The sequence below is a fragment of the Haplochromis burtoni genome, unplaced genomic scaffold (assembly GCF_018398535.1).
Source record: "Haplochromis burtoni strain Fernald_Lab_line unplaced genomic scaffold, NCSU_Asbu1 Contig_33, whole genome shotgun sequence".
In the NCBI taxonomy this organism is placed as follows: Eukaryota; Metazoa; Chordata; class Actinopteri; order Cichliformes; family Cichlidae; genus Haplochromis; species Haplochromis burtoni.
The window spans coordinates 2,546,179-2,573,504 of NW_024582394.1; the positions used below are offsets into that span (position 1 = coordinate 2,546,179).

General features: G+C 41.4%; 3 protein-coding genes across 3 annotated transcripts; all 3 read right to left on the bottom strand.

Annotated features, from left to right (window-relative positions):
• Positions 1-266: 266 nt before the first annotated feature.
• On the bottom strand, positions 267-16,494 carry klhl3 (kelch-like family member 3). The gene is made up of 15 exons (XM_005919436.3): positions 16,328-16,494; positions 14,534-14,668; positions 13,565-13,671; positions 13,356-13,477; positions 10,257-10,419; positions 9,939-10,048; positions 7,480-7,596; positions 6,500-6,649; positions 6,288-6,405; positions 4,640-4,837; positions 3,982-4,083; positions 3,750-3,878; positions 3,213-3,353; positions 2,630-2,773; positions 267-2,512 (listed from the first exon to the last, which is right to left on the bottom strand). Exons 1-15 carry the CDS (start codon positions 16,492-16,494, stop codon positions 2,484-2,486), a joined length of 1,932 nt encoding a protein of 643 aa, XP_005919498.2. The 3' UTR covers positions 267-2,483.
• On the bottom strand, positions 14,534-22,351 carry LOC102294628 (heterogeneous nuclear ribonucleoprotein A0). Its single transcript, XM_042219475.1, has 2 exons — positions 16,328-22,351; positions 14,534-14,668 (listed from the first exon to the last, which is right to left on the bottom strand). Exon 1 carries the CDS (start codon positions 21,090-21,092, stop codon positions 20,220-20,222), a length of 873 nt encoding a protein of 290 aa, XP_042075409.1. The 5' UTR covers positions 21,093-22,351; the 3' UTR covers positions 14,534-14,668; positions 16,328-20,219.
• Positions 22,352-22,472: 121 nt separating this feature from the next.
• LOC102294921 (heterogeneous nuclear ribonucleoprotein A0) lies at positions 22,473-26,664 on the bottom strand. The gene is made up of 3 exons (XM_005919439.3): positions 25,487-26,664; positions 24,018-24,129; positions 22,473-22,577 (listed from the first exon to the last, which is right to left on the bottom strand). Exon 1 carries the CDS (start codon positions 26,579-26,581, stop codon positions 25,676-25,678), a length of 906 nt encoding a protein of 301 aa, XP_005919501.1. The 5' UTR covers positions 26,582-26,664; the 3' UTR covers positions 22,473-22,577; positions 24,018-24,129; positions 25,487-25,675.
• Between the last annotated feature and the right edge of the window lie 662 nt (positions 26,665-27,326).

A 27,326-nucleotide genomic window follows, 5' to 3' on the forward strand; every position in this document is an offset into this window, starting at 1 on the left:
AGGTGGTGTGCAGAGGGTTGGTGTGACAGACAGGACACCATCAACTGTGGCAATAAATGTTATGTATTTGGGCTGATTAGAAACCACCACTGTGCACTTGCTCACTCAATACCAGCTGCTTACTACTTTCCATAGAAGGCAAAGTCCACTTCATACAAAACATCCTTAAATTTCCACACAGAGTCAGTTTTAAGCTCCTCTTGCACATTAGCTCAGCTTCATTTCATGAACACATTGCACAGTTAACAAACTCACAACAGCAGCCGTTTCAGTCACAACATCCACAGTTTATATTAAAAAATATAACATCTGCTGTAAGAACATCATTATAACCTGAAGCTTCGATAAAAATCGCCATAATCATGACCAAATGGGTTTAATTTGCCATCTACATGAAACTGCATATTGTTATCATAGCTTTGTTTTTTTAGAAAAAAAAAAAAAATCCCAATGCTTCTGGTAGAGCAATGTGAACGTCCGCTAATAAACACTTAGATTTGCTCGAGACAGATGCAAGTGTGAGTAGGTTTTATTTTTTAGGTGAAGAAAAGATCTAAGAAAGCAAAAATACTTGGTGATGCGTTCAAGTGCTGATGGGAGGCTCTGAAATCACCTCTTATTGCTGCCAAGTGCATCTCTCTAAAGTTTCACCCATTTTAGTTAAGTGTCTAAAACTCAGCGTGCGATCTGTGCTTTAAGTAGTGCCCTGAAAAATAAGAAGAAATTTACACACATTTCACCTAATCAGCGTTGAGGATCTATAACATAAGTGGTGAATGCTTTCAAACACAGCAGAGGACATGAAGGAATAAAGAGCCTCCAACCTCACTGAGTGACATGGACTCCTAAATGCACCACGTGGCTCGAGCCACTTGCGATACTACACAGTGTAGAGGTTAAAGTGTTAAAGGCTGTCCTGATGCTGAACTCTAGCTCTTCAGATCACTACCCCAAACTGGAATAGTCACAGTGATCCATTCATATATCTCGAGCAAATTCAAGTCACTCCAAGTTTGAAATTTTAAGAACTATGTAGTATTTATAGTTCTCTGTGAGACTGCTTTGAAAGGTTAACCATTATGTCATGATTTTAGGGAAATCAAAAACAGAGATTACAAAAGTCGACGTTACATAAAACTTTTTTTTTTTTTATAAAACTCTCTTCGGATCAAAAGCCATGGCACCAGTCAGTCATCTACATCTAAAAGACACCCACCATCATCCAGATGGGGGCACAAAGTGACATTATGATGCTAAGACTTGGATGCGGATAAATGCTGTGATAAGAGTCAACCAAATAATAATAATAATAATAATAATAATAATAATAATAATAATAATAAATAAAATGTTAAATCTGCATGTTTTACACATTACAGCTGAATTACTACAGTGCATTTTTGACACGATGGATTCTTAATTTACTTAAGCGGTAAAAACATCTCCAGCATTTTTTTGATTACGATTCAAACTGGCATACAGTTCTTTTTTTACAATTATTGGCCTGTAAGAAGTGAATGTAAAAGCTCCTGTGAGTGCGATCAGAAACAGCTGAGCGTCCATCTGTCTGACAGCAGGTCAGCGATCAAGTTCGTTGGTCAGTCAGAGAGAGGTCGGTCGGTGTGTCCGCTCCGCCGCTCTGCGTCAGTCAGTGCAAGTGATCAGTGCTTCAGTAGTGTGTCGACAACAGCAAAGTCCCATCAACCGGCCTAGGTCAGAGCCCCTAAAAATATTAAATATCACTCTTAATTTGCATATTTTATACATTCTTTACACTAACTGTGCAGCTCTCCAGGTCCAGGATTCTTGGAGGCGAACCAGCTCAACTCCTCAGAATAAAGTTGAGCAGAGTTGCTGGGTGAGTCCTATAATTTAAAAAAGGAAGAAGAAGAAAGGTCTCAACTGCTCACCCAGATTACAATAATCTTGTGAATGATGTTCCTGCAGCAGCCAATCACAGGCCAGCATTGGAGCGTCGAGATTATCGCCTCAACGATGTTGTGAGCAGTCTGAAACCTTTGTGCAGTCCATCGAGTCAAGTTGTTTCTTTTTTCCCTTCCTCAGCTGATGTTTCAAAGCTTTAATTCTCCAGGAAATTCTCCAAAAAAGAAAACCGTACATCTCCATTTGGTCCACTAGGATCACTTCCTTCCTTTGAGTCTCATTACAGCTGCTGGTTGTGTGCTTAGCATTTGAAAAAGCCCACTCTCCTGTGGCTGCTGCTTCTTATCCAGTGCAACACTGCCCTCAAACAGGATCTGACACAGCTTGAATTGAAATGACAAGAAAAACAAAACAGATGTACCCCCCTAAAAAAAATAAATAAAAATAATAATAATAATAATAATAATAATAATAATAAAATTTAAAAAAGATTGAGATCATTTCCGATCGCGTTAGCTGAAGACTGAGGGCGTCTCGTGTTTGTTCCGCTTTCCCGATTGCTTGCTGAGCTTCAGTTCGCTGATGCGGAGCAGATGCCGTCATAACAGCTTGTCAATCACTGCGACTCCTGAAACAACGAGACGACCAATCAGAGAAAGCAGATTTGCAAACAGGTAATACGTGTTCAGCCCGTCACGTTCATTTCTCCCGGTACTGTAGAAATACTGACTGCAAGGAGACCTACCAGCATAACTTCGTCCATTGCTCATGTTGGTGGGAATGAGGCTCCACTTGTCTGTGGCTGGGTTGTAAAACTCTACAGAGGACAGATTGCAGGACCCGTCATCTCCACCGATCACATACAGCAGCCCGTTAATGGCACAAACACCTGGGGGGGAGCAATGCAACATGTTTATTTTAAAGATCAGCACAGGAAATTTGTCCCATTTATCATTAAATGACCCAATTTACAAAATAATCAGCGTACACCACGTTTACGTATGTTTTATTAGCAATACAGGAGAATAAAGGTTTTTAGTCATCTCTTACAGATCTAATATCTTTAAAGCACAGGCCAGTAGAGTACATGAACATCTTAAAGCCAATCTGAACATCATGCAAGAAAATATTGTAAATATTTGTACATGCAAATCTAATAAATGGCTCTCTTACCCATAAACGGCAGCTGAATAGTTATTTATTAGTAACAATTTAAATAACTCAAGGACCAAAAAGAAAGGCAGTCATCAGCTTTTCAGAGGGAGAAATAAAGCTTTAGCCAGAGCGTACGATGAATAGATCGATAGATGCTGTGACCGCAGTCTGACCTGCGTTTCGTCGACACATGTTCATGTCGCAGACCAGCCTCCAGGTGTTGGTCTGTGGGTCGTACACCTCCACACTCTTTCTCACCAGAGGACCGTCATGGCCTCCTGCTGCATACAGCTGACCACCCAACACACCCACACCTGGACAAATATTTTTTAAATAAATAAATAAATATCAGGAGACTGTGACAGTCAAATCCTCCAAAACCCAAATATAGTGCAAATTCACCACAAATGAAGAGCTTTAACAAAACAAGTTCTGATTTTGTTCAGATTGTTTTTACAAAGCAGTTAGCGTCCACCAGGGGGTGCTGTTTCTACCAGTTAAATGGTTAGAAAAAGGCCAATTCACCATCATAGAGCGGGATGATTAGACGCTTCTAATACTGATATTACACAACACATTATGATCAGAGCACGTGAGCATTCGCTTGGATCCCACTGATGGAAATTTCTATTTTTCCTGAATACTAAGGGTTGAGCTGTGATGCTGCTCCCTGTGTGGATGTACAGTAGGCAGGATACAGTGTGTGGTACCTGCTCCACTTCGCCGTGTGCCCATCTCAGCTACATAGCACCACTGATTAGAGACTGGGTCATATTCTTCCACTGTACTGAGACACTGGCGTGATGCACCATCATAACCCCCTACTGCGTACAGTTTACCTACAGATAAACACAAACAGGTTAAAAACAGCATATACATATTTAAAGCTTGGATTTTCATTCTGATGGCATAAAAGGTAGCTGACACACAAGTCACTCTTACCATCAACCACCCCTACACCCACGCTGCTGCGTCTGGTGTTCATGGAGGCGACGTACGTCCACTCGTTGGTTTTATAGTTGTAAACCTCGACTGTTGACAAACCTGAGACACAGATGCAAAGAAAGAAGGGAGAGATGTAGAAATGGGAAAGACTGGAAGCGAAGGTCTGCGGTAAAGGGTTACAGAGTGCGTTATCACATCAGTCTGTGAGCCTTCTACACCCAGCTGGTAGATGTGTTGTGAGAAGAAAACGGATCTCCTGCCTCCCGTGTTTTAATGGGGTTTAATAGAGCATAAGAGCGCTGTGCCACTACAAGCAAATGTATCAAATGAGGAGAACAGTCAGATGATGATGATACCAAGGAAAAACAACTTTTTCTAAAGTGAAAATATTTTTCTTCACTTGCATAGAAATTTACCTTAATTTCCTTCAGTATAAACAGTTCATAATCAGTATTTTTATATTAATTGAAGGCAGTGCAATGAGATCCCTGTGAGCAGCAACTGGATGTGTGATAGTTCTCAAACTGCAATAATGTGACAAATGTATCTATTCCGACTGAAATTTACTAAACTTAAAAATGTGTTTATTTGAGTTACCAACAGGCACATTATGCATAAACCCACTGCTATTAATAGCTACATGCATTATGTGTACCTATGCTTCCATTAAAGCCTCCCACAGCATACAGTAAATCGCCCAGCACAGCGGCTCCCAGCGTGCTGCGCCTCTCCTGCATGCTCGACACCGCACTCCACTGGTCTCTTGTGCCGTCGTACACGTCCACCGTACGCTCCCGCAGCGAACTGTTGAAACCTCCAACCGCAAACACTCGGCCCGCCATGGAAACCACACCTGGGAAACAAGACAAAGAATTTGGGGATGAGATCATGGCTTGTTAAATTTAAACGCAGGCTTCCAAAAGTCATTGCTTCTATGAGGAAACCACAAGAATGTTTAGAAACCAACATGTCAGAAATGCACAAAGTCTGTCTTGAATCCTTGTATCTTTAACAGTCTTTGTTACACCCTTGCTGAACCTCCTTCATAGGACTCTACTAGACCACAGCTGGTCTGCTGCATTGTTCTACTGATTGGTTCTCCTTCTTTCAATGCTTTTGGAGTCGGGCTGTGCGATATGACCAAAATCTCAAATCCCGATATAAGAACTCTATCGTCCGATAACGATATAAATCACAAAAATGTAACATTTTCTGTGAATCTCGGGCAGCTCGACTTGTGTGAAGTGTTTCCAGCTGGGCGTCGTGTAGCTGAGTCGAGTGTTTTAACCGATGCATTTTTAGACATAAGTTGTAACGGCCGCCGTTTTCTTTGTGAGTATTTATTACACGGCGTGCTGCGGGGAAAAGCCTGTTCTAACGTTTGAGTCTAAGGTTTTTTTAGCACCTGGCGGCTCTTTTTTACTTCTCATCCGTAAATAATCTGCTCTTTCATGTGATTCAGTTTATTTTGAAAAGTCTCAACAGGATCTTGAGCTTTATTGTGAAAGGTTTATGTGGAACATAAACAAGCAGACACGCAAAGGTGTTACCGTCATTGTTGCTAACCACCACGCATAAAAACAGGCGCTTGTAGTGTGGTTATATTAAATATAAGAGAAAGAGAGAACTTTAAGAATATAGTCACTACAGTGACCATCAAAACCATGAAAAAATATTGCCGTAAACAGTTTATTTTGCGACACCACGAAACAAACGATAGCGTAAAATGAAACGACAGATGTTTTCATATCGTCATATCGAACAGCCCTATTTTGGAGTGCAGGAACCAAAACCATAATAAGTTTACAGAACTTTTTGGGGCTGTTTTATCTGCTACTACAGAGTCAGTAGTTTTGGTCCATACATATATGTAGGCTTGAGTAATCTGGATAAAGCAAGACTAGTACAGGTATACATGTATATAGATTAGTCATTGAACATAAATGCAGCACAAGCCACCAGCATTGCAAAAATATACATGTAAACCTTAAAAAGTGCATAAATAAGGAAATATTAATGCACCGTAAATTGATCCTATATAATATACATTTTAACCTGGTATATAAGACCATATATTCCTGTCAACATACTACAGGGCATCCAACACACTGCAAACAAATGTAGAAATAAGAGGTGAGAAATAAGGTTTGGGCGGTACACAATTCCCTGGGAACAGTGCAGACAGTCCCCAAAACTGATTGAAATGCAGCCATTATTTCTATTTTTCCATCAGAAGTGCATTTGCAGTGTTATCCAACCCGCTGTTTTTAGATGTCACTAGACACGCCAAGCAATGAACTAACCTGCCCGGCAGCGTCTAGAGGGCAGATCGGCCACTTGGTACCAACGATCTTCCTGGAAGTCGTAACACTCCACGCTGCGGATGGCTTTGGGAGCCTGACCACCCACTACAATCATCACCTGCACGTCCACACAGACCCACAGTAAGAAAATACAAGCGCACACGTGTATTTTACGTTAAAAACCTTCAGCTTTGGCACATTTCTGCGTGTACCTTTGGGATGCTGATCGGAGTTCGTGGTCGCGTCCTATCAGTCTTTATGAGGTGACGCTGGTCAGCAGGCAACAGGTGATACTTCATTGCTTCTATGAGGAAATCTTTACAAGTGTTGTTGTTCTTTATCAAAGCTTCTTCCTCTACAATCTGAAACGGGGATCAGATTTCATTCAAGATGAAGATACACAGTAGATTTCTGTTGAGTACTCAGCCTTTCAGTCTCTGGAGGCATTTCTAAATGTAATAACTCCTTTCATCAAGTCCCTCTGTTGTTGCAATACCTGTTTAAAATGTGGCAACAGTGGCAGAGACATGAACACTACAGGTGGGAGGCGAGAGAAAAAAAAAATTATGTGGGAAACCGGTTTCTTGTGTGTGACTTGAGCAAAAAAAATCAGTGCTGCTGAAAGATTTGCATGTAGGCACACTAATTGTGGCAGCTGGCCCACAAACACGATGACTAATGTACTGCACAAAGACGAACAAACAGTGACTTATTTCAGCATCAACTCTTCTTAACATACTGTGATGAAAACCATTTGTAGCTGTGGGAGTGACTTTGTTATCCAACCTAAAGGCCAGAAACTAGTCCAACATCTTAGTAGAGCAGCGATTCCCAACTGGGACGAGCCATCAAGGTACGGCAAACAAAGCTATGAGCTGAATTTATTGTATATCACATTAACAGTGGGGCTCTCAAATGTAAAGCGGATTAAGAAACTAAACAAGCAAATCATTAAAAATCAAATCAAGGACAACATAATGAAGGAAATGCTTGATACACTGGTTGATGGTCAAAGTTGTGGGTTGGCCAGAGGAGATTTTTAGCTCACATAATGAGCGATAGCAGTCTTCGGTTTGAAAAAGCTCTTTTGAATATTCAATTATATCTGATGGCACGGCTGACTGAAAGCCATGATTAACCCCAGTCACCTGTTGGTCAAAGACCGATAATGTTTAAACAGAATTCGTTTTACCTGTACCAGGTAATCTCTGGAAAGCAGTGGAAGTCTCACATGCTCCATTAGTTTGGGCATGTATTCCAGACGAGCTGGTTTATCATGTTTGATCCACGATATCATTGCCTCGAACACCTAAGAACAAGGAAAAATATGAAGGATATGGTGAAACTGCTCCGATGTAGAAGCGACCACAGCAGTTTATTACATAGACTCTCAGTTACTTTGTTTGGCCCCACTTTGTCTTTACAGGTGCTTATCTACATCAGTACTCCACTTTTTTGGGGGGTTTGTGAAAGTTTGAAAACTTTTGGGATCAAAAACTTTAAAACTGGGAACAAAACCTGTTGACACAAGCCCAATTTTATCCCATCCCCTTGAAGTTAAGAGGGCGTGACAGATTTTTCTTGGAAGCTGCTGGATGTTAGAAATGTGCAGGCTGAGACTGAAACAGTGAGACTACCAGTGTATAAATACACGACACCTCATAATCCCAACGACTTTCCTGTTTTGTAGATGCCATGAAGTTTCAAGACTGACCGCTCCAGGGAGCAATCGACAGAACAGAGGCTGCAGACACTAGTTTCATGCCACACCACATTCATATTCATTGTGCCACTTCAGTCCCATTTATCTCTTGATTGCCTGTAGGGCAGCTCCACAAGAGCAAAGGGGGGGCTGCGTGCCCATCACATTGTGCACAAAGGACTCCAGCGATGGTAGTTGAGATTAAGAGGACAATTGTTCAAAACCTCTCCAGACTCTTATCTTCCAGGGTTAAAAAGATCTTGTTTCAGAAATGAAAGTGGCAACGTTTTACAAGGCAGCACGTCGAATGTCCTCAGACAGGCACTGTGAGTAAAAATGCAGAGACTCCTGCTGCCATTTATTTCAACTAGAACACAACCAGTACTGTACAAAAGTTTTGTAGCCGATCATTTCCATTGTTTTTAATTTAACGGTGCCTATGAATCATTCAAGCATAAAAAGGCTCACCCAACTCAAGGGATGCACCAGTTTTTGTCTAAACATAACAAACAACCTAGCAAAAAAAACTGTTTTAAATCGCATCTTTACACAATTCATTACTAGAAAGCCTGTCAGAAATGCAAACACAATTTGTTCCCATTTCTTTAGCTGAATCTATGAAAAAAAAACACCAAAGATAACAGTTTGACGTGCATAGAAATCGTGTTTTTCCACCAGTAGGGCAAATACCAAAGTGCTATTAGGTGGAAACCTAACTTATTGTGGCAGTATGCACTTCCAAGATTAGAGGAAACTAGTCAAATAGCAGAAATGGGCAACTGGGAGCTAAAAACTACCAGCAAATAAATCACTATCTGAAAGTTACGTCCTTAAGAAATGAGACAAAATCCAGCAAAAACCCAACTGGCCCTTTAGTTGAGCCTCGTCAGAAATGGTGTGAGGGGAAGGGTGGCTGTTAAGAAGCCATTCTTAAGGAAGAGAAGTGGACTGAAGACCAGTGGCAACGGTTTTGATGAAGTGATGAATCCAAATTTAAATTTGGACTGGATTAACCAGAGCCCAAACCTCAACATTACTGAAGCAGTGCGGGATCATCTTGACACAACAGAACAAAAGGCAGCCACCAACATCCAAAGCCTGGAGAACGACTCCTGAAGACAACTCAGACAAGCTTTCTAGTCATTTCTTTAAGAGTCCGGCTGTTTAAGAATAAAGGTGATCATAGCAAATACAGACTGTCAAGCTCCTTTGTGTTTATACCAGTTCTGTTTTTGCCTTATATGCTGTATTTTTATATAGGATTGCACATTTCAAGCCATCACTGCACCCATTTTCAATTTTCCTTGCAAAATATAAAGAAATAACGGCTGATGCAAGACTTTTGCACAATGTAAAGCAATAAAAACTATGCAATTTGGGTTATTCTCCTCTCAACTAAGAGGTTAGAGGGGGGAACCCTGTTTCAATGATGCATGAACACTCACATGATGGAAGAACAAAGTCAAATTGAGACAATACACAAAAATGACCTCAAGAAGTTAATCCACTCACTTCATTTAATCCACTCACAAAACAGCTGCAGCAGGTAAATCAGAGCCGTGTCTGCTGATGCAGTTTGTTTGGCGCTTCATGGTTAGCGTGACAGCGTCCAACTCCCCGCGTTTATGTTTGAATCAACCTTTGCTGTCAGTGCTCTGACAGCAGCATGTCACACAGCTGCGACATCAAACTCTTGCTGTTTGACAGGTTAACTGCAGACAGATGCGCCATCCCCAGGAATATACGTCTGCTGTCAGATTCAGCCCATCATACACAGCAAGTGTGGGATGACTCTTTTTTTACTGTCCCTTTTTCTGAAGTCTGCTTTACTTCAGAGATTTTGTGATCACTGAAGTGAAAATCTGTTATGGATTTCATTTTCACTCAAGCATCTTTAAAAAAATAAAATAAAATGAATAAAAATATCTATCTTTATGGTGACGCCTGACCTTTTCCTCTGTTGACACGGTGAGTTTGTCGCTGGAGATGAGGCTGCACACCTGCTGCAGAGAAAGGCTCAGAAACTCCTCGCCCTGCACCACATCAGTAAAATGCTGCTCTGAGAGACACAAACATCCACAGCACACATTAAACACTGTCCCAGCAAGCGAAGCTTAAATGAAAACATGCTCGTTGTCTTTGCTGTCCAAGACACCTAATGTATTCCCCTAGACTCGTGTCAGATTTTAAACACCTCATAAATCAGCCAACTCACAAAGTGACAGATTATGTGGCGCGAATAGAGAAAGAAAAAACAAAAATCTTACCAGCGTAAGCATGAGCCTGGTTGAGAAGCTGTGTGCATGTATGCAGGTCAGCAAAGGCTCTGATGCCCAAGCAGTTGGTGGGATGAAGCTGAGATTGCAGGAATTCGCAACAAACCTGACGCACATCCATCAGCTGGAGGAGGCTGGCTGCAGGCAGCAGTACCTAATATTTGTTTTTTTTTTTTAAAAAGTCACAAAAAGTTGAGTTAGCAGTTTACCTCCACAGCTGTGTACACAACTCAAGACTTCATCAGCACAGCAGGTCTGTTATTCAGTGAGCTAATCAAACAAACTCAAACTCATCATTCAGGTTAGGAAGCAAACTGATACCCGGTAAGTTTATCAGTAGGATTAACTTTAAGGATCGGACAGAACTGAAGAAGCTTCTCGGATGAGAGGTGAATCGTCTTCAAGCAACTTAAAAAAAGTCCAGACGCTTTTCTTTGCAAGCTCCTTAAAGTAGAGAAACTCATTTGGTTTTGATCTCTACTTTGAATGAGGAGCTACTAAACCACTTCCTGCAAGACTTTCAACTTGGTGCAACAGCCTCTAAAACGAAAGGTCACAAACATGTCAGCTATGCTTGCCACTTAGAGTTTATAAACACAAACATCATGGATTTAACAATTGTCTGCAATTCTTCATCCCTCTATTTTCTTTACCAGCAATGAAAAATAAATAAATAAATCCAGCCCGGGACCATAATCAGCCAATAGCCATTGTCCTTGGTCCTGACCAGAGTCGACCTCATATATGATTACAAGCCAGTCCGATTCGTGCATGCACAACACATACACACTGACAGCCACGAGCCAACATGAAAGCTTCTCACTGGGCGTGAATACACAACACTGCATGGCAACGACCCCAAAACCACTTGAAACAACAAACCTAATCAGACACTTAAAATCACCTTCATCTCGCTGAACACTGACATCAACTGAGGCTAACAAAGGCTAAAGCTATCCAGAGCTCAGAGCCAGGACTAAGACGGCAGCCTCGGTACGAGCAAAGGCTCAAAGCAGTTACAAGGAAAATTGCAGAAACAAGTGAAAAAGAGAAAGAGCTTGATGTCTGCTGAAGTTAGGAACACTGGAAACATTATTCAAGTACCTGAAATTGATTTTGTTATATAAACCTGTTGAACCTGCTTCTGTTTGGTAGGTAAAAGTGGGTGTGCAGCAACTCATTTTCAGTTAGTTATGTGTACCTCTTTCCACTAAAGAAGATCCTGCAACTTACTGCAATTAGGGAGAAAAGCTTAGCCTTCACTGTAAATCTGCCTCTTTTTTGTTGTGTTAAAAACAAAGCAAGTCCTCATCCTTCACAGCAGAGCGCTTTCACCCCTCCTTGGCACGCCAAACTGAGTCCCTGTTTATCGCAGCTCAAATAAAGGTAACTAGAAAAGAGCTTTTCATCAACAAGATATAAATAAAGTCCTAAATAAAGAGTTATCTGAAAAATCTGGCTTCAGTCCGCCTTCTGCAGCTTTTGTTTGTGTTGTGATTTTATTGTTAGAACACTAGATATTATGCTAAACTCATCACTGTGACATAAAGATAGACGAAAAAGAAAAAAGATTAATAAGACCAAATAAGAGTTTGCACACATTCAACTGGCAACACTTACTGCTCGATCAGTACTGACCTTGGCCACTTGAAACTATTTTCTAGACCAGCCCTCATTTTTTTGGCTACAGCTATGTTTTTAAAACGGGTGCCGCTTTTTGTCCATTTCAACATTTGTGACAAGCATCTAGGGAACTGCCGAGAAACTGATGCTAACAAAGCTACTCATTAGTTTAAGTAGGTCAGCGTCTGCCTGCCTCAACACCTCGCTGTTTCTTCAGACACACACACACTCATCCACTGAATGAGTATTGTCACTGTGTCCTCTGTTTCCTGTACACAGCTGCCCCGAAGCCTTGCATCTTCTAAAACACAGCATCAGGCCCAGTGAAACTCTGTTTACAGCAGCTGTGACACACCAAAATGCACACACACACACACACGGCTGCGAGCAAAACAAAAACACTTTTAGTACAGAGAAACGCTGACTTTCAAGAAAAGAAAAGAGTCTAAATCCAACTTTTGACAGATTTTTTTTTGTACACACACACACACACACACACACACACACACACACACACACACCTAACAGTTGGAGGATTTCCTGCCTTGTCCATGCACACTTCCTGCACTAATAATCAGAGGAAGTATCTTGCCTGCAGCTGGAGCAAGCTGAGCTGTGAGAGAAGTAATGCAGCTACCACATGTTAATGCCACCGAGCTAACCAAAGCCTCAGCGCTGTGCTTTCACAGCAGAAAACCCCACAGAAAGCTCTGTGTTTGTCCTCTGTAGTAAACATCTGCTCCTCAAACACGGCCAATCGGACCATCCTGATAAAAGGGAAAGACTTAAAATGACGACAATCCCTTTCAGGTATTATGCAGCTGTGTCTGAAACACATTTATGATTAGAAACAAAAACAATAATATCATTAAAATGCTTTTGTGAGCAACACTTTTATTAAAATTAATTTAGGTCTTAAAAAAGGTAAATAGAGGCACTTTCCCCAAGAAGGACAGTTCAAAATATGTGTTTAGTTTATAGTTTAGCAACAGTGTTTAAAAAAATTAAAGCTTTTATCCACCCCAAACAGGATTAATATGCAGTTATTCTTTCTTGTACTTAAAGTGGTGAACAAAAACAAAGGTCAGGATAAAGAAAAGGGCAGCAAGTTACAAATTTCCTTCTTAAAACAAAGGATGTTTTGTAAGAGCCAGACTTATGCTGCGATCGTTTTGCTTGGAGCAGCAGCAGCACCACTTTGATATAATTATCCAACTTGTTAAACAAGTGTGAAAAAAGAAAGTGTGACAACATGATGTTTTAATATGCAGCTCCCCAGGCAGCTCCATGTTTACTTCTCCACTGTTAACCATTGAACAGAGGAGACGAGGAGCTTACAGGGCTAGGCGTTATTAGCAAAGGTGATTATGTTATTGCTGCTAATATACAAGAGTCGTTTTAGTCTTCAAATGAACACACAAGCCACCATAAGAGAGGAGAAACAGGAAGGAAATCTAGGATTCTCACCTGGACGTTGTCCTCTGTGACCTCGATCTCTGCTGTGTAAATATAGTCGACCAGTTTTCTCAGAGTCTGACCGTCCACCTCTCTGATCTCCACCTGGTGAGCTTTACTCTCACTCATATCACCTGCGCACACACAGACACACACAGCTAAGCATACACACAACTGTGTGCAGCATCATACACAATGCACCAACAATAGTGTGCATGTACCTGTGAACATGGCACAGAAGTAAGGGCTACAGGACGCCAAGACCACCCTGTGAGCTGGCACTTCAACGCTCCCGGCTACCAGCTGGACGTCACACAGCATCTTTTTACTGGAGGAAGGACAAACAGACGGCGTTATGTACGAGAACCTTCGACTGACGATGTCCATAACTAGACATCTGATTTTATCGCTTGCAATTTTCAGATTCGTCATTATTTTTGTGCAGAAACACTCAATTTCCTAATGTTACACACCTACAAACACGACGTTTATTAGAAAGTAAATCCAAACAGACATGTGGCAGTAACACTATGAGATTAAGGCATTGAAACAAAGAGAATTTAACTCAATTTTCGATAAAGACTTAAAAAGAATTACTGACATTAGAACATAAATATGTCACAGACATACGATAAACACAAAATAGAGCAACAGATAAGCATTAATGCTTCTGGTCGTTGCTTTGTCAATTGAGAGTTCTGGAGGGATTATTTGAGTTGCGTCAAAAAATATAAGACAGAATTATTAAAATGTTTTTTGTACAAATGTGAAGTTAAATCTGCACTCAAGAGCCGAGCCAGGGAAGAGGGGAAAAAACTCTGGTATTCATCACCAGTTGATGAAATATCACAGTAAAATACATGAATCTGGGCCAGTTGTGTTGAGGTTCACATTTCACAATTAACAAGCCCACAGTCGTTTTTGTCATGCATGTGCAGAATAAAACATCCCCACCCAACAGAAGAGGTTTGCCAGTAGCTGTCTGACAGTGATTTGCAGTTGAAGTCTCTTCTTTAAAAATGCAGCAGATCAGTTCAGGCAGAAGTCACGTACTGCTGCACTGACATTTTCAGACAAGCCAGGTGAACAAGCGAAGACTTGCATGTCCTTTCTGGCTTACAAAACTCGATACGGCCTCTTCGTTCTCAAGTTAAAACGAAACGGTAGAAACCACAATTTGAGCTACGCACCTCCTCAGGTCGTTCATCAACTGAAACGCTTTCCTCATGTGCGTCTGGTTGAAGGTGTGCATCCCTCCATTCACCGTGTCCTCTTCTGAATCGGTGGCACATGGTGGACGCGGTGAGGCCGGTGTGGCAACCAGACTGGTAAGACATAAGAGGCAGTGTCTGGATCAGCGGATAGCGATGATGACAAAAGGCAACCACAAACCATAATAAGCCTCCACCATCTTTTACAGATGACTGTAGACACTCACTGTTGTACATCTCCCCTCACCTCCTCTGTACATACGGATGATCTGAACCAAAAATAATTTTATACAGCTTCTTCTCTCCATAAAACTTGTTGCTACAGTCCAGTTCTTATGTAATTTGGCATAGCTCAGCCTTGTCTCCTCATTTCCCTTCCTTAAGAACAGATTTTGAACAGCCACGAGACCATTTCTGATAAGGCTTCAGCAAACAGTAGACAGATCAACTGAAGGTTCATATGCATCTCTCAGATCCTGTGTCACGTCTTTGTGTAGACACTGGCTCATCCTTGAGTTAGGTGCCTTTTTATCCTTGAATGGTTAACTGGTTAGTGTTAAGTAGAAAGTTTGGATTTCTCAAGACAATCAAAACAACAACAGAGTCTGGCTTCTTGGAAGCAAACTACAAAAAAATGAGTATGTGTATACTCAAAGCTGATCCATTAGACTGATGGATGTCATCTTCGCGTTAATCCAAAGGTACCAAATAACCATTCAAGCATGTCTATTTAACTGAGGATACCTGCTCTATTCAAGATGATTGGAGGAAAGGTGTTCTTTGACCCTATCCTTTATTAAGGATTAAAGCTGGATACATTTTATGGTCAGTGCATCCTTTAAAAGGGTAAAAACAGCCACAATATATAGGGTTTCATTTCTTTTAACGAGCTAAGCAATTAGTGCCTATTTGCTGTGGAAGATTAACAAACATCTGCCACACAGATGGCATGTGCATATTACTGGTAACTTCTTTTACACGGGGACTGCACAGAAAAAGAAGCCCTCACACATGCTTACAAGGAAATGGGGGGGGGGGAAAGAGCATGCAGACCCGAAGCTTCAGCCCAAACCTTAGGATATTAATTTACAAGCAAATGTGACCTGCAGCGAGCTGAAAGCACATCTGATAGTGTCGGACAGAAAAACCGCTGTTTATTTAAACAGTGCTTGGCCGTCTCCACCGTGCATGTACTGTACGATGTGCTATCTTAACTCTCAAAACAAGCCGTCTCTTCACCCACAGATAATCAAGCATTTCGAAGAATTTATGATGCTGCACTGAAAAGTCACAGTAGCTGCCCGGTAATTCGTTTTTGTTTAACAGCTTACGGTAAGCTTGTCTTCGTGCGTCCAAAAAAACCAAATCAACAGGAAGCTGTTCAATTCATTTTAAGTTTGTTGTGGGTTAAGTTAGCTAGCTCCTAGCATTGCTAACCAACATATAACCTTATGACAGCCATGAATATCAACTGAAATCGTATTTTAAGCTACTTTAAAAATAATTACAAACCAACCCACATTCAGTCAACTATCTACAGTCTGGTTTGGTTGGCTGCCATCAGCTGAGCAGCCAGTGATGCTAGCTGACTAACGGGCGCTAACTAGTCAACACAGCTAGCCCCGAGTTCGCGTGCTGTGAGCGAGCTCTCGAGCTGTCCGTGTTGGGTTTCTGGCCACTACATCGCGTAGGTTCAAATGTCATCCAGCAGATGCAGAAGCAGCCTGAATCCCATCTTTAGAAAACATAATCCCCACCGATGAGCCAACTCACCCCAACGACACACCGTCCATCCTCCCGGAGTCAGAGAACACAGCGGGCATGAGCGCCGAGCGGCCGGCTGCACGCAGATCGTCTATTAGAAAGATGAGTAACTCCGCAAGACTGGCATACACAGATGGTTTTATATGGTGACTCACTCCCTTTATTTTTATGCACATTTTTAAAAATAGTTATACAAACTGTATTAAAACACAGTAAGCCAACCTTTGAAAGATAATAAGTAATGACAAGAATTATCAACAAGACCACAATTGCATAAGAGTTATAGGGTTCATCGTTCTTTCTTTGTATCATTCGTCTTTTGTTGTCATTTCCAGTGAAAACAGGATCAGGGATCAACATTTCCCTGAAATTACTAAATGCTCCTCCCACGATAAACTTGAATTTCTCTTATCTTAAAAACACAACTGATTTGAATTAGCTGGAGGATTATAATTCAGATATTCCGATTAACTAAAAAGAAAATGCGTTTCGACGCCTTTTGTTTCCATTTGCACTATAAAGGCAGCACAGTCAATAAATGCTTTTGCATTTGCAGGACTTCATGAGTACAATTGATTTTCCATCATCTGGCTAATCAAATCACTGTTTCATCTCTAACAAGAAATGTGAAATCCATCACCTGGTATAAAGCAGGGGCGTTACCAGCTACTTAAGATAACAGGAAATGCAGCAACGTTGTAGACATAAAATAAAGCCATTTTTTTGTTATTTTAGTTGTATTGCAAGAGCTGTTAGTCTTTAAATCTCTGCAATGGAAGGACTGCCAAAGTAAAAGAATTTAGATGACTTAAAAATCACATCTTAAATAGGCCCACATTATGAATATTTAGGTTTTATTAAATAGCAAGATTGTACAATCCAAAATTGCTTACTGGAGGGTGGCCTGCATTTAGTCTATTAGTGTATCATAAAATGCTTACTAAGGAGTCAAATACAAATAGTCACATCTAGTCACATCTGCACTGAAAGAGTCCCATTTTAAAATCTATGGGAGCATTCAGTGATTGCAAATACCACGAAGCAAAATTCCTACCCATGAGCTTTCAAACGTAAGTCAGCCACCCTTTGAATTCACATTTGAGCAAAAGGGGTATGCAGAACTATTTCTATAAGTTAATTGTTCCTATTTTAACAGCACAAACATGCATTTAGTTTACTTCAGCAATAACAAAAAATAACTTGAGGAACTTTCTTCTATCAGTTGAGGTTAAAATAAAAATGCTTTGTATTAGCACTTTTATGCACTATTCGCGAGGGATTCAGCAAATTATAAAAGTGGCTCAAAAAATAACTCTTTGGACTACAGTTAAAAAAATTACATATCAAGTTCTGCACGTAGTGTAAATAATGGTCGTCTCTATAATAAATCTTTCTAGCTCCACCCACTGTTTGACTTAGTATTTTACATTCACAGCCAGTGGATCACATCTGTCCAGTGATCGGAGCTTTATTCTGGCTTCCTGTGAGTCAGAGATTTTTCTGCTGTTGTAAAACACTGAACGGGTTGGTGTCAACAGCACTCCTCTCACAAACTCTAAAGGGAATAATTATGAGTTATACACCGGAACCTTCTCAGTTAGCCTCATTTAATATTGCTAATCTCACTCGCTATGAATTGAAGTTGACTTAAAATCCTATTTGTAAAATGTGAAAAACAAAAAAACCTGCAACCCTGTGCCTGAAGAACTGAACTCTGTGTGACCTTTGGGGAAGCTGTACCTAGATCCCTGTAGGGTGGCTTTGAAGGGAGGTTGTCATACAGTTTACAGGGAGTAAACACTGGGAAGCATGCTGAACATAGACACGCTCAAATACACTGGAAAAGCAAAGCTTGGCCTGATATGTTTGGCATGTGAGAGGTGCTTCACATTAATATGCATTTAGAGTCTACGCTTGTGCACAATACATGTGGTTAAATAACAAAGAGAGAAGGTGTCAGCGGCACTTTGTCTTTCTCTGCTGCTCGTGCTTAAGTCTCGACACCCCAGGGGATCATTTTTACTCCTTAGTTTTTTATTTTACATTTTCTATTAGGATCTGTTAATCTGGTTTAAATAAAGCATTATATCTAGCAAGATTATGCTCAAAATACTTTGCAAAACAAGCATTACAAATTAACGCTCAAACCTTTTGTGAAGTGTAACTTTTCCTTAAATATATTAAACAGGATACAAGGCAAGGCTGCACAGAAACGTTAAAATCATAGGTTTTCCAGGCCTGTTTTCTGCATTTATTTCTGATTTCCTTCCTGGAAATGCCCATTCTCATCTCCAGAACTCTTAGGTCAGGTTTGTGATGAGTATGTGCATTTCCATGTACTAAACTGATAATAGAAGACCAGCATTCAGTTTTAAGTTCGCTCGAGGTCTCTTCCAACTCTCATTCCATTTAATCTAAAGCCAAAATGATTCAGTCAAACAATGAATGTATGCTACTAAACGTGCTTTATAAAAATCAGGCATGAAAGGAGTGATAAAATGCAGTGTACAGCTGTAACAACATCAGGTTATAACACTCAATGTTAAAAAGAAAAATACTTTCATATAAAAACACCCAGTATTTGGATATTTTCCAAACCAGAAACAGGTTCAGAGTGAGAGCTCTCACTTCATTCTTCCTTTGCCTGTGCACCTACTTTCCTCCATAAAATCTTGTAGGTCATGTAGGTGTTGCTGATGACATCCAGCCCTTACACAAGCGGATTTGGTACACACTTTAGCACCATGGCCCGTTACGTTCATTTATATCTGCCAATACCTAACACCTCTCCCCTTTGTTTGATGGACACTAAATACTGGTTGCTCCCAGGTGAAAATATTTATCAGCTGGCTGAATCTGTGAGGGTTTTAGGAGCCTGATATTGTGAAAACCTGTCATCGATGCGTTTCTGTAGATCAATATGGAGGAAAAATAAAAAGACAACTGGTAAGTCTTAAAAAAACAAAACAAAAAACAAAGCAGTTAATCAAAATGAGGATGCTCGTTTATTTTTTATGTTGTATAGGAATAACAAATACTGCTTTGGTGATTCACCACCTCCAAAATGGCCGATGTAGCAGAAATCCATGATTTCCAGGCAATACTACCTCCTAGTGGTAGTTTCCTGAACCCAATTTAAAGAGGAGAGTTTAAGGATTTAAAAAGGAAATAAAAATAATTGTTCCCAAACGTTCCCAAAGTGGGGGGTTTAAAAGCACTTTCTGTTGATCTGAATTAAGACTGCGAGATTAGATAGATTTTTAAAACATTAAAAACTTTAATAAAAGCAGAACATAGGGGGTGAGCTGAACACATGAATTTCAAAGGATTTTAATCTAGGCAAAACAAAAAAACAAAAATAGAAAACAAAAAGAAAACTGGGACGGGAAAGTGGGGCAAGAGTACAGTGAAAATAGTCCCTGACATTTCTCAAAACAATAAACAAAAGAGAGCAAAGAAAAAAGTTTTAGGGTCAAGAAGCTGAAGAAATCCAGTCCCATGCTGCCGGACACTGCCACAAACTTTACCTAAAACCCTGAGTTCATGGTGTGAAAACAGGCAAAACTGACAGATCTGCAAATCAAACAATCGATTTTTTCCTCATTTGAAGCAGTGACTGACAAAAATTATACTTAAAGAATTCAACATAACAAAATACAGTTCAATAATTCACAATTCTTAGTATTAAAGTCCATAACGTGTGGAATAAGAGGACAAGAAGGGAAGTCCTGGTGGGGGGTGGATGGGATCCAGAAAGCAGGCTGTGTGGGTGATGGGCGTTGCTTCTTTTTAATTGAACTCGAAGACCACCTCTCACCCCCTACCTGGACATGTGTAGCTCGTGTGTGTAAATCAAGTCCATTTCAATTAGAAATGAATCTCTCATCGTTTGAGGGCGCCATTAGTAGCCACTGCTAAATCCACCACCCCTGTTATAAGGAGCCCCGCTCCGGTAAGAAGTATAGTTGCCCCCCTTCATCGCTCCGTAACTGGAGTGCTGCTGTCCATAGCCGTCCCCAAAGTCCCCATTGCTGTACCCGCCACCCATCTGGCTGTCGTATTCGTCGTATCCCCCGTAGCCTCCGTAGCCATCCCCCCCGTTATAGCCCCCGCCGTAGCCGTAGCCACCCCCGTAACTACCGCCGTAGCCGCCTCCGTAGCTGCCGCCGCCGCCTCCTCTTCCGCCGCCGTAACTCTGCATCCCTCTCCCTCGACCCCTTCCTCCCCGGCCGCTGGTGGACATTTCCTGCTTGGTTAGAGCCTTTTTCACCTCCACCTTGTTCCCGTTGATGGTGTGGTATTTGGTCAGGACCGCTTTGGTGGCGGAGTCGGTATCCTCGAAGAAGACAAAGCCGAAGCCTCTCTTCCTGCCGGTCTGCTTGTCGGAGATGATCTCGGCCTTCTCCACCGCGCCAAATTGCGAGAAGTACTCGGTCAGGTTCTCCTCAACGATGTGGTCTTTCACGCCGCCGACGAAGATTTTCTTGACATTGGCGAGTATGTCCGGGTTGTTGGCATCCTCTCGCGCTATGGCCCTTTTCACCTCCACGTTGTTGCCTTCGACGACATGTGGCTTAGCGGCCATTGCTGCGTCGGCCTCCTCCGGCGTGGAGTAGGTGATGAAACCGAAACAGCGGGAACGTCCAAGCTGCTGGTTCATGACCACCACGCAGTCGCTAAGGGTACCATACTGCTCGAAGTACTTGCGGAGGCCTTCATCGGTGGTCTCCACGTTCAATCCCCCAACAAAAAGCTTACAAAGTTTGGATGTCATGGTTCCTCCGGAGGATGGTGCGCAGCTCAGACCGTCCCTCTTCTTCAATGAACCGACGTAAGGGCGGGCCGTTTCACTCACGTCTTCGTAAGACGTTCCTCTCGCTGATTGGTCACCTTAAACCAAATCACCCCCTCACAATCGGCGCGCGATTGGCGTCACTGTCCTGTTCCCTTCAGGTCCCATCGGAAATCTTAATTTCCTGAAAAAGGACCGCGCAAATTTCGACCTTTGTTTTTCTTCGAATACAGTAATAAAGCTACACCCCCGATAAATTAATTTTACTTAAAACACATAAAACGTCAATCCGTGTTTTATTTTGTGTCGCACTTTAGACCCACTGGGACAAAATATATTTTTTCCAAGTGTGTACGTGAACCACGTTCAACCCTAAAATAAACGAAACTCATAAGCCTGAATTTTATGTTTTATTTTTTTAAGTGTATATTAGCTCTGCACGACTGGCTGTTTCCAGCAATTACAGCTGTGAAATGCAGTCATTTCGCTGTTAAACTATTATGATCAGAGAAAATCTGAAGTCGCTACAGCCTTAATAAATTAGGTTAGCTGGAGGCAGGCGCTTCACAATAAATGCAACTTCTCTCAGCGCCCCTCCCCCCTTGTTCCTGGAACACGATTTGAGCCCGACAGAAGCGAATAACTCCCATCAATCACATATTCTGACATACGAAAAGCATTTTTCCTGTCAAATTCAGCTTCTTAGTTTGATCCACCTAATTTCTGATTGAAAAAAAAAAAGACATTTTGATAGGGCACCTTGTGGAGATTGTTCTGCAAGCCATTTAAACTTCAGTCTTAGTGGTCGTGCAGATCTGAAATGTAAATTATGTTAATTTAATTCTATGTGAATTTTCAGTAGTGGTAACTGAGATTGGATATAATTTATTCATTTAACACATACTTATTTATCTTGTTTGGCAAACATGTTGCAAAACACCAACTGTAACCAAGTGAAAATATAGTTAAAAGGTACCACCAAGGTTTTATTATTATTGCCACTATTGAACTATTATTTCTGCTAGTTATTTAGCCAAAACATGCAGCAATGTGCAGGCAAAACCAAAGTGGAAGGAGACCAAATAGGAGTGATGGTGATGGGCAGACCTCCACAAGGCACTTTCAAAACTGGCACAGTATGTGCTATGCATATGAAAAACCATGAAATCCAAGCTGTATTATGGAACACATGGGATGGACAGTAAAGAAGGGCACTCTGCATGTTTTATACAACTCCCCTAAAACAAAAACACATACCAGCTTTACATCTCTGGGCTCCCACCTCTGCAAACCCTCCACCCAACAGATTGAAAACAAGCAATCAGACTGCCCTCAGTGTAAAAAAGCAACATAACAGACATCTTGATATACAAAAATATATTGATTTATTGTGAATTCATAAAAAGAAAGGCCAACATAAGTTTCCTTTTCCTACAGGGTGATCAGAATTCGCCAAGCACCATCATCCTATAAAAAAAAAAAAAAAAAAAAAAAAAAGGTAAGAGAACAAAAGCATAATTTACACTCATGACCACATCAAGCAGTTCCTTTTTAAATCAGCACAAAACCTCAGATTGGTTTTCATTTTTTATTATTTAAACCCTAACAAATACTTAAGATTACTGTGGGAGTTCTAGTCAACTCTTGTACTGATTTTCTAGTGCTCATTAAAGCCAAGACATCAAGTATTGTCTTGCATTTCATCATTGAAGCGCTCTTTAGAACATCTTTCAATTAATCTGAGAAAACTGCTTCAAGAACCACAAAGACCAAGAGATTCACTTTTAGACAGTGGTCAGCAGACTTGAAGACTTAAAGCAGTGCTGGAAAAACCAAATAGCTGAATATAACAGTCCACTCTGTGTAGATGACTAGTTTGGTCTACAGTGTTTGTTTATGCAAATTCTGAGTGCATTATGGCTTTTACCTGATACAAAGTAGCATCATCTCCCCTCTGTTCAATTATATATGACTAACGTTCATTGTCAAATGTGGAGGCCGTTTTAACAGCTAGCCCACTTTGCAGCTGTTGAACACTTTAATAATTTAGGTAAGAAGCATTGAGCTGCAGTGGGGTCTGCCACCATCTCCCATGTTTTTATTCCCCACCCCTTCCATTTACTGACCCGTCATGTTTTAATTTTACAACCATCCATTACCACATTAAAACCTGACAAGTGGGTTATTTTAATTACTTATTTGCAAGTTAATAAAATGAAATGTGAAGTCAATTCTGTAGACAAATGTAGAGTCAACTGTGTTGTTTACAAAGATCAACTAGACTTTTACTGGTCTTGCAAAACAAGTAAAACCAGAACTACAAGAGCCATTTGAACAGTTTCCCTTTGGCCAAACCCCCACAAAGCATGTGACTGACTAGAAATGCATCTTAAAAAGCTTTACAATTATCAGCTTCAAGTGTTAAATACTTTTGAAACAGCGCAAAAACGCACATGGTCCCTATGAACATTGGTGGTTTCCAACCAAGATGTTGAATCAAGTAGAAAATTCTCAGACTTGACCTCAATTTTATTTGGGCATTGTTACTCAATGCCAAGTTCTCCTTTCAAACGAGGATTTATTCTGGTATTAAACACAAGTTAATAAGTTACCTAGATGAAAGTCAAAACTGTAAAAGCTCAAATACACCAAAAAGAACACACTAACGAGGACTAAGAAAACGCTTTATTTTAGAAGGTGTTCCAGACCAAAAAGGCTAGAAAACCCCGATTTGGATTCAGTACTTTTTTTTTTAACAAATGCATCAAAGGTGTACACTGGTTAGTCAGTAGCACTGGGGTACTGTATAATCAAAACTCCCTGGAAACCCAGTAACAGTTCACATTAAAAAGCACATTAACACTGCCTTTGACCACACCGGGGGAATCCTCTGAAAACTGACTTCACCTGTGGGGGAAGAAGGCACAACCACTCTTTGGTCCCCACTGTCAGCGTGGAGAGACACACACCCCCATCGTTTCGGGGGTTACCGTCCTCGTGCCCAGGTTACAGAAGCAACCTGGAGGAGATGAGAAAGAAAACAACAGGGTGAGATTCTGCACCGAGCAAAGCTTCTCTGGAGGAGACTCCAATTTACTTGTTCCATCGTTTCATTTAATTATGGAACAATACTTGGACCCCCTTCCAACCCCCATCAAAAAATAATTAACCCACCCACCCCTCCCTTTTATTTATTTTAAGATTAGCTATATAAGACGCTGATAAATTAAATAATGGCACACGTGTGCACCATCTCAAAGATATGCCATACAATGACCAACACAGAGTGAAGACAGGTTGATTTACATACCTAGTTTGCTGGATGTGGATATCCTAAAGAGATATTTCAGACTCCTATCACAATCGACCCCAGGTAATCAACAGGGTCCTGATGTAGCCTACAAACAAACTGCTACGGCTATTTTGGCTGGGATAGCCTACTGGAATAAGAGTAAGAACACCTAAATGTAGGAATAATCAAAGATAAATATCAGAGCCCTCATGTCCACATAAATATATGTATTCAGAAGAAAAATAAAGAGTTATTAGCAATATCTAAAAACCACATAATTTTAAAACAACGTCACACCCTACAAAGCCTACATGCATTGGCTGTGGGTAGACAACCATTAACCATTTCACCCACCTGAGTGTAAGGGAATAAACTGTGGGAATGATGCCATGTAACTAAAGAGCAACAAGGTGACGCCACTTATATACCTGTGGATGAACTTGAGGAAGCCTGGTTAAATAAGTAAAATAACTAAGCTAAGTGGTATAACGTTTTATTTAAAATGAACATACATGAGCATAGCAAATTGTTTTTTTAACAGTAGGTTTTGTTCTCCAGACATGAAAGTATACAATATACATTAGATATTGCTACAGGTAAAGGAAACATGAACAATATTTAGACTGAGACTGGCTGAGAGGTTTGGTACAATAAGGGAGAAGGAAACAGTGGTCCTGCATCCCGTCCCGCCTTTGCTGAATGACCCAATAAGTAAATAATACATGTCCGTTATCAATAATGACATAGCTATGAAAAACCATAAACATGCTTTCTCATCCTCATACATTGAAAAGTCACACTAAGTTTTCTGCAGAAAAAAAACAAAATCGAAAACGAACTGCTTTAAAATGCAAATATTAAAAATAAATCAGAACTTGTCAGAAAAACAATCCTACATCGAAAAAATCCAAAAACAACGAGTGAACGCAAATAAAAAATAAATTCAACTCTAGACGACAACTAGACGCCGGAGGCGTGAGTACATAATAAAAAGCGATGTTATTCTTCGTCTTAATGTGTCCTAGTTGAACGGCAACAACCGCTTCTCGTTATAATCAGGTGTTCTGGGAAGTGACCTTCCTACCTGTTTGGGTTTGGAGGTCTTCGTAATGATTTGGGGGAGGGGGTCTTTGTGTCCGTATCTCTGCCATGGTTGGATTTCACGGCAGACGCCCCGTTACTGGCTTTGACTCTTGGCGTCCAATTCCGGGCTGAGGGGAGAGGGCAATTTGTGGGACAATAGTAGGGGTTGCTTTCCATCGTGCAGTCTCATTTAATAGCCGCCGCCGCCGTAGCCCCCCCTTGCGTAGCCGCCACCGCCGCCGCCGCCTCTGGTGTAGGGAGCTGCGCTCCTCTGGCCGCCGAAAGGTGGCCCTTTCATGGGGCCATAGCCAGAAGGATGCTGACCATAGCCGCTGCCAAACTCATTGTAGCCGTTGCCACCGCCATAGCCACTTCCCTGATCTCCATAGCCACCCCCATATGGCCCGCTGCCGTACCCTCCGTAGCCGCCACAGTTGTAGCCTCCGCCATTACCGTAGTTGTAGTTTCCGCCATAATCCCTGCCGCCGTAGCCATTTTGATTTCCTCTCATACCTCTACCGCCTCTGCCTCTCGGTGTCATAGAGGTTCTGTTGGCTGCCTGCATCTCCTGTTTGGTCAGGGCTTTCTTTACCTCAACTTTGTGTCCTTTGACGGTGTGGAATTTCACGACAACCGCCTTATCGGCCGAGTCGTGATCGGTGAAGTACACAAAGCCGAAGCCCCTTTTCTTTCCGGTCTCCTTCTCTGAGATCACTTCGGACTTCTCGACCTGCCCGTACTGGGAGAAGTATTCGGTCAGATGCTGCTCTTCGATGTCGTCTTTCAGACCGCCAACGAAGATTTTCTTCACCTTAGCGAGGGCCTCGGGCTTGTTTGCGTCTTCTCTTGCCACGGCTCGCTTCACTTCGACCGCGTTGCCATCGACGGTGTGCGGCCTAGCCGCCATTGCCGCGTCGGCCTCCTCCGGCGTGGAGTAGGTTACAAAGCCGAAGCAGCGAGATCGCTGGAGCTGCTTGTTCACGACGACAACGCAGTCGGTGAGCGTGCCGTACTGCTCAAAATGCTTGCGTAGGCCATCGTCGTCGGTGTCCACGTTGAGCCCACCGACGAAAAGTTTACAAAGCTGGTCGGTCATTTTTGAAAAATGGCGAATCGATTACACCAAAACACCCTCAACAACGCTCTGAACTCAAGATGGAGGTGGGGGAGAACGCAGCTGTATTTATATCATACGCGCTGTGACGTCATGCTAGGCTGACTATTAGCGCCGCCTTTTCCGGTCCACTGCTGTTTCTTTTGTAGAAAAAGACTGAAGATACATGAATAATCATGATTTAAAAAGACTTAACTACAGTGAATAGTTTTGGCCATGCTACCCTTTTCTCACGTATTACCAAACCACATCGATCTCAAAAACTTAGACCTTAAAACATGGAGGTGGGGGACCTTGTTATGTATTGCGTATCTCCTCCTCATTATTTTAAAGAGTGCGAGGCTATAACCCAATAAAGCGGATGAACAAAAAAAGACTTATTCAGACTTATTCTCTTTTCCATCTCTCCGAAATATGGCATTGTAAGATTTGCTAATGAAATTACAATTTTTATATTTGGTTTTATCTACGGCAGAGGATTAGGGCGACTGGAAAAAAAAGTGGGCACGTCTTTTTCCCCTTCTTCTCCAGAATCCTGAGATTGAAGTCAGAATTCTGACTTTTTTCTCAGAATTCTGGAAAAGAAGAAGAAGAAAAAAAAAAGATGTGCTCACTTTTTCCCCAGCAGCCCTAATCAAGGTAAGAAAGGCTGTAGAAACTGAATAGGCTCTCAACTAGTGTGTGAAATTGTAGCAGACATTATTTTTCACTAATTTACACGTCAAAC

Bases quoted from the DNA above. Each gene is read 5' to 3' on its own strand.
- klhl3 (XM_005919436.3), bottom strand. From the start codon at position 16,494: ATGTGCATAAAAATAAAGGGAGTGAGTCACCATATAAAACCATCTGTG. The intron at 7,597-9,938 runs GTCAGGCGTCAC...CCTTGTTCTTAG, and splicing joins CCGTGTCAACAGAGGAAAAG to GTGTTCGAGGCAATGATATC. The intron at 3,879-3,981 runs GTAAGAGTGACT...GTTTATCTGTAG, and splicing joins GGGTGTAGGGGTGGTTGATG to GTAAACTGTACGCAGTAGGG.
- LOC102294628 (XM_042219475.1), bottom strand. From the start codon at position 21,092: ATGACATCCAAACTTTGTAAGCTTTTTGTTGGGGGATTGAACGTGGAG.
- LOC102294921 (XM_005919439.3), bottom strand. From the start codon at position 26,581: ATGACCGACCAGCTTTGTAAACTTTTCGTCGGTGGGCTCAACGTGGAC.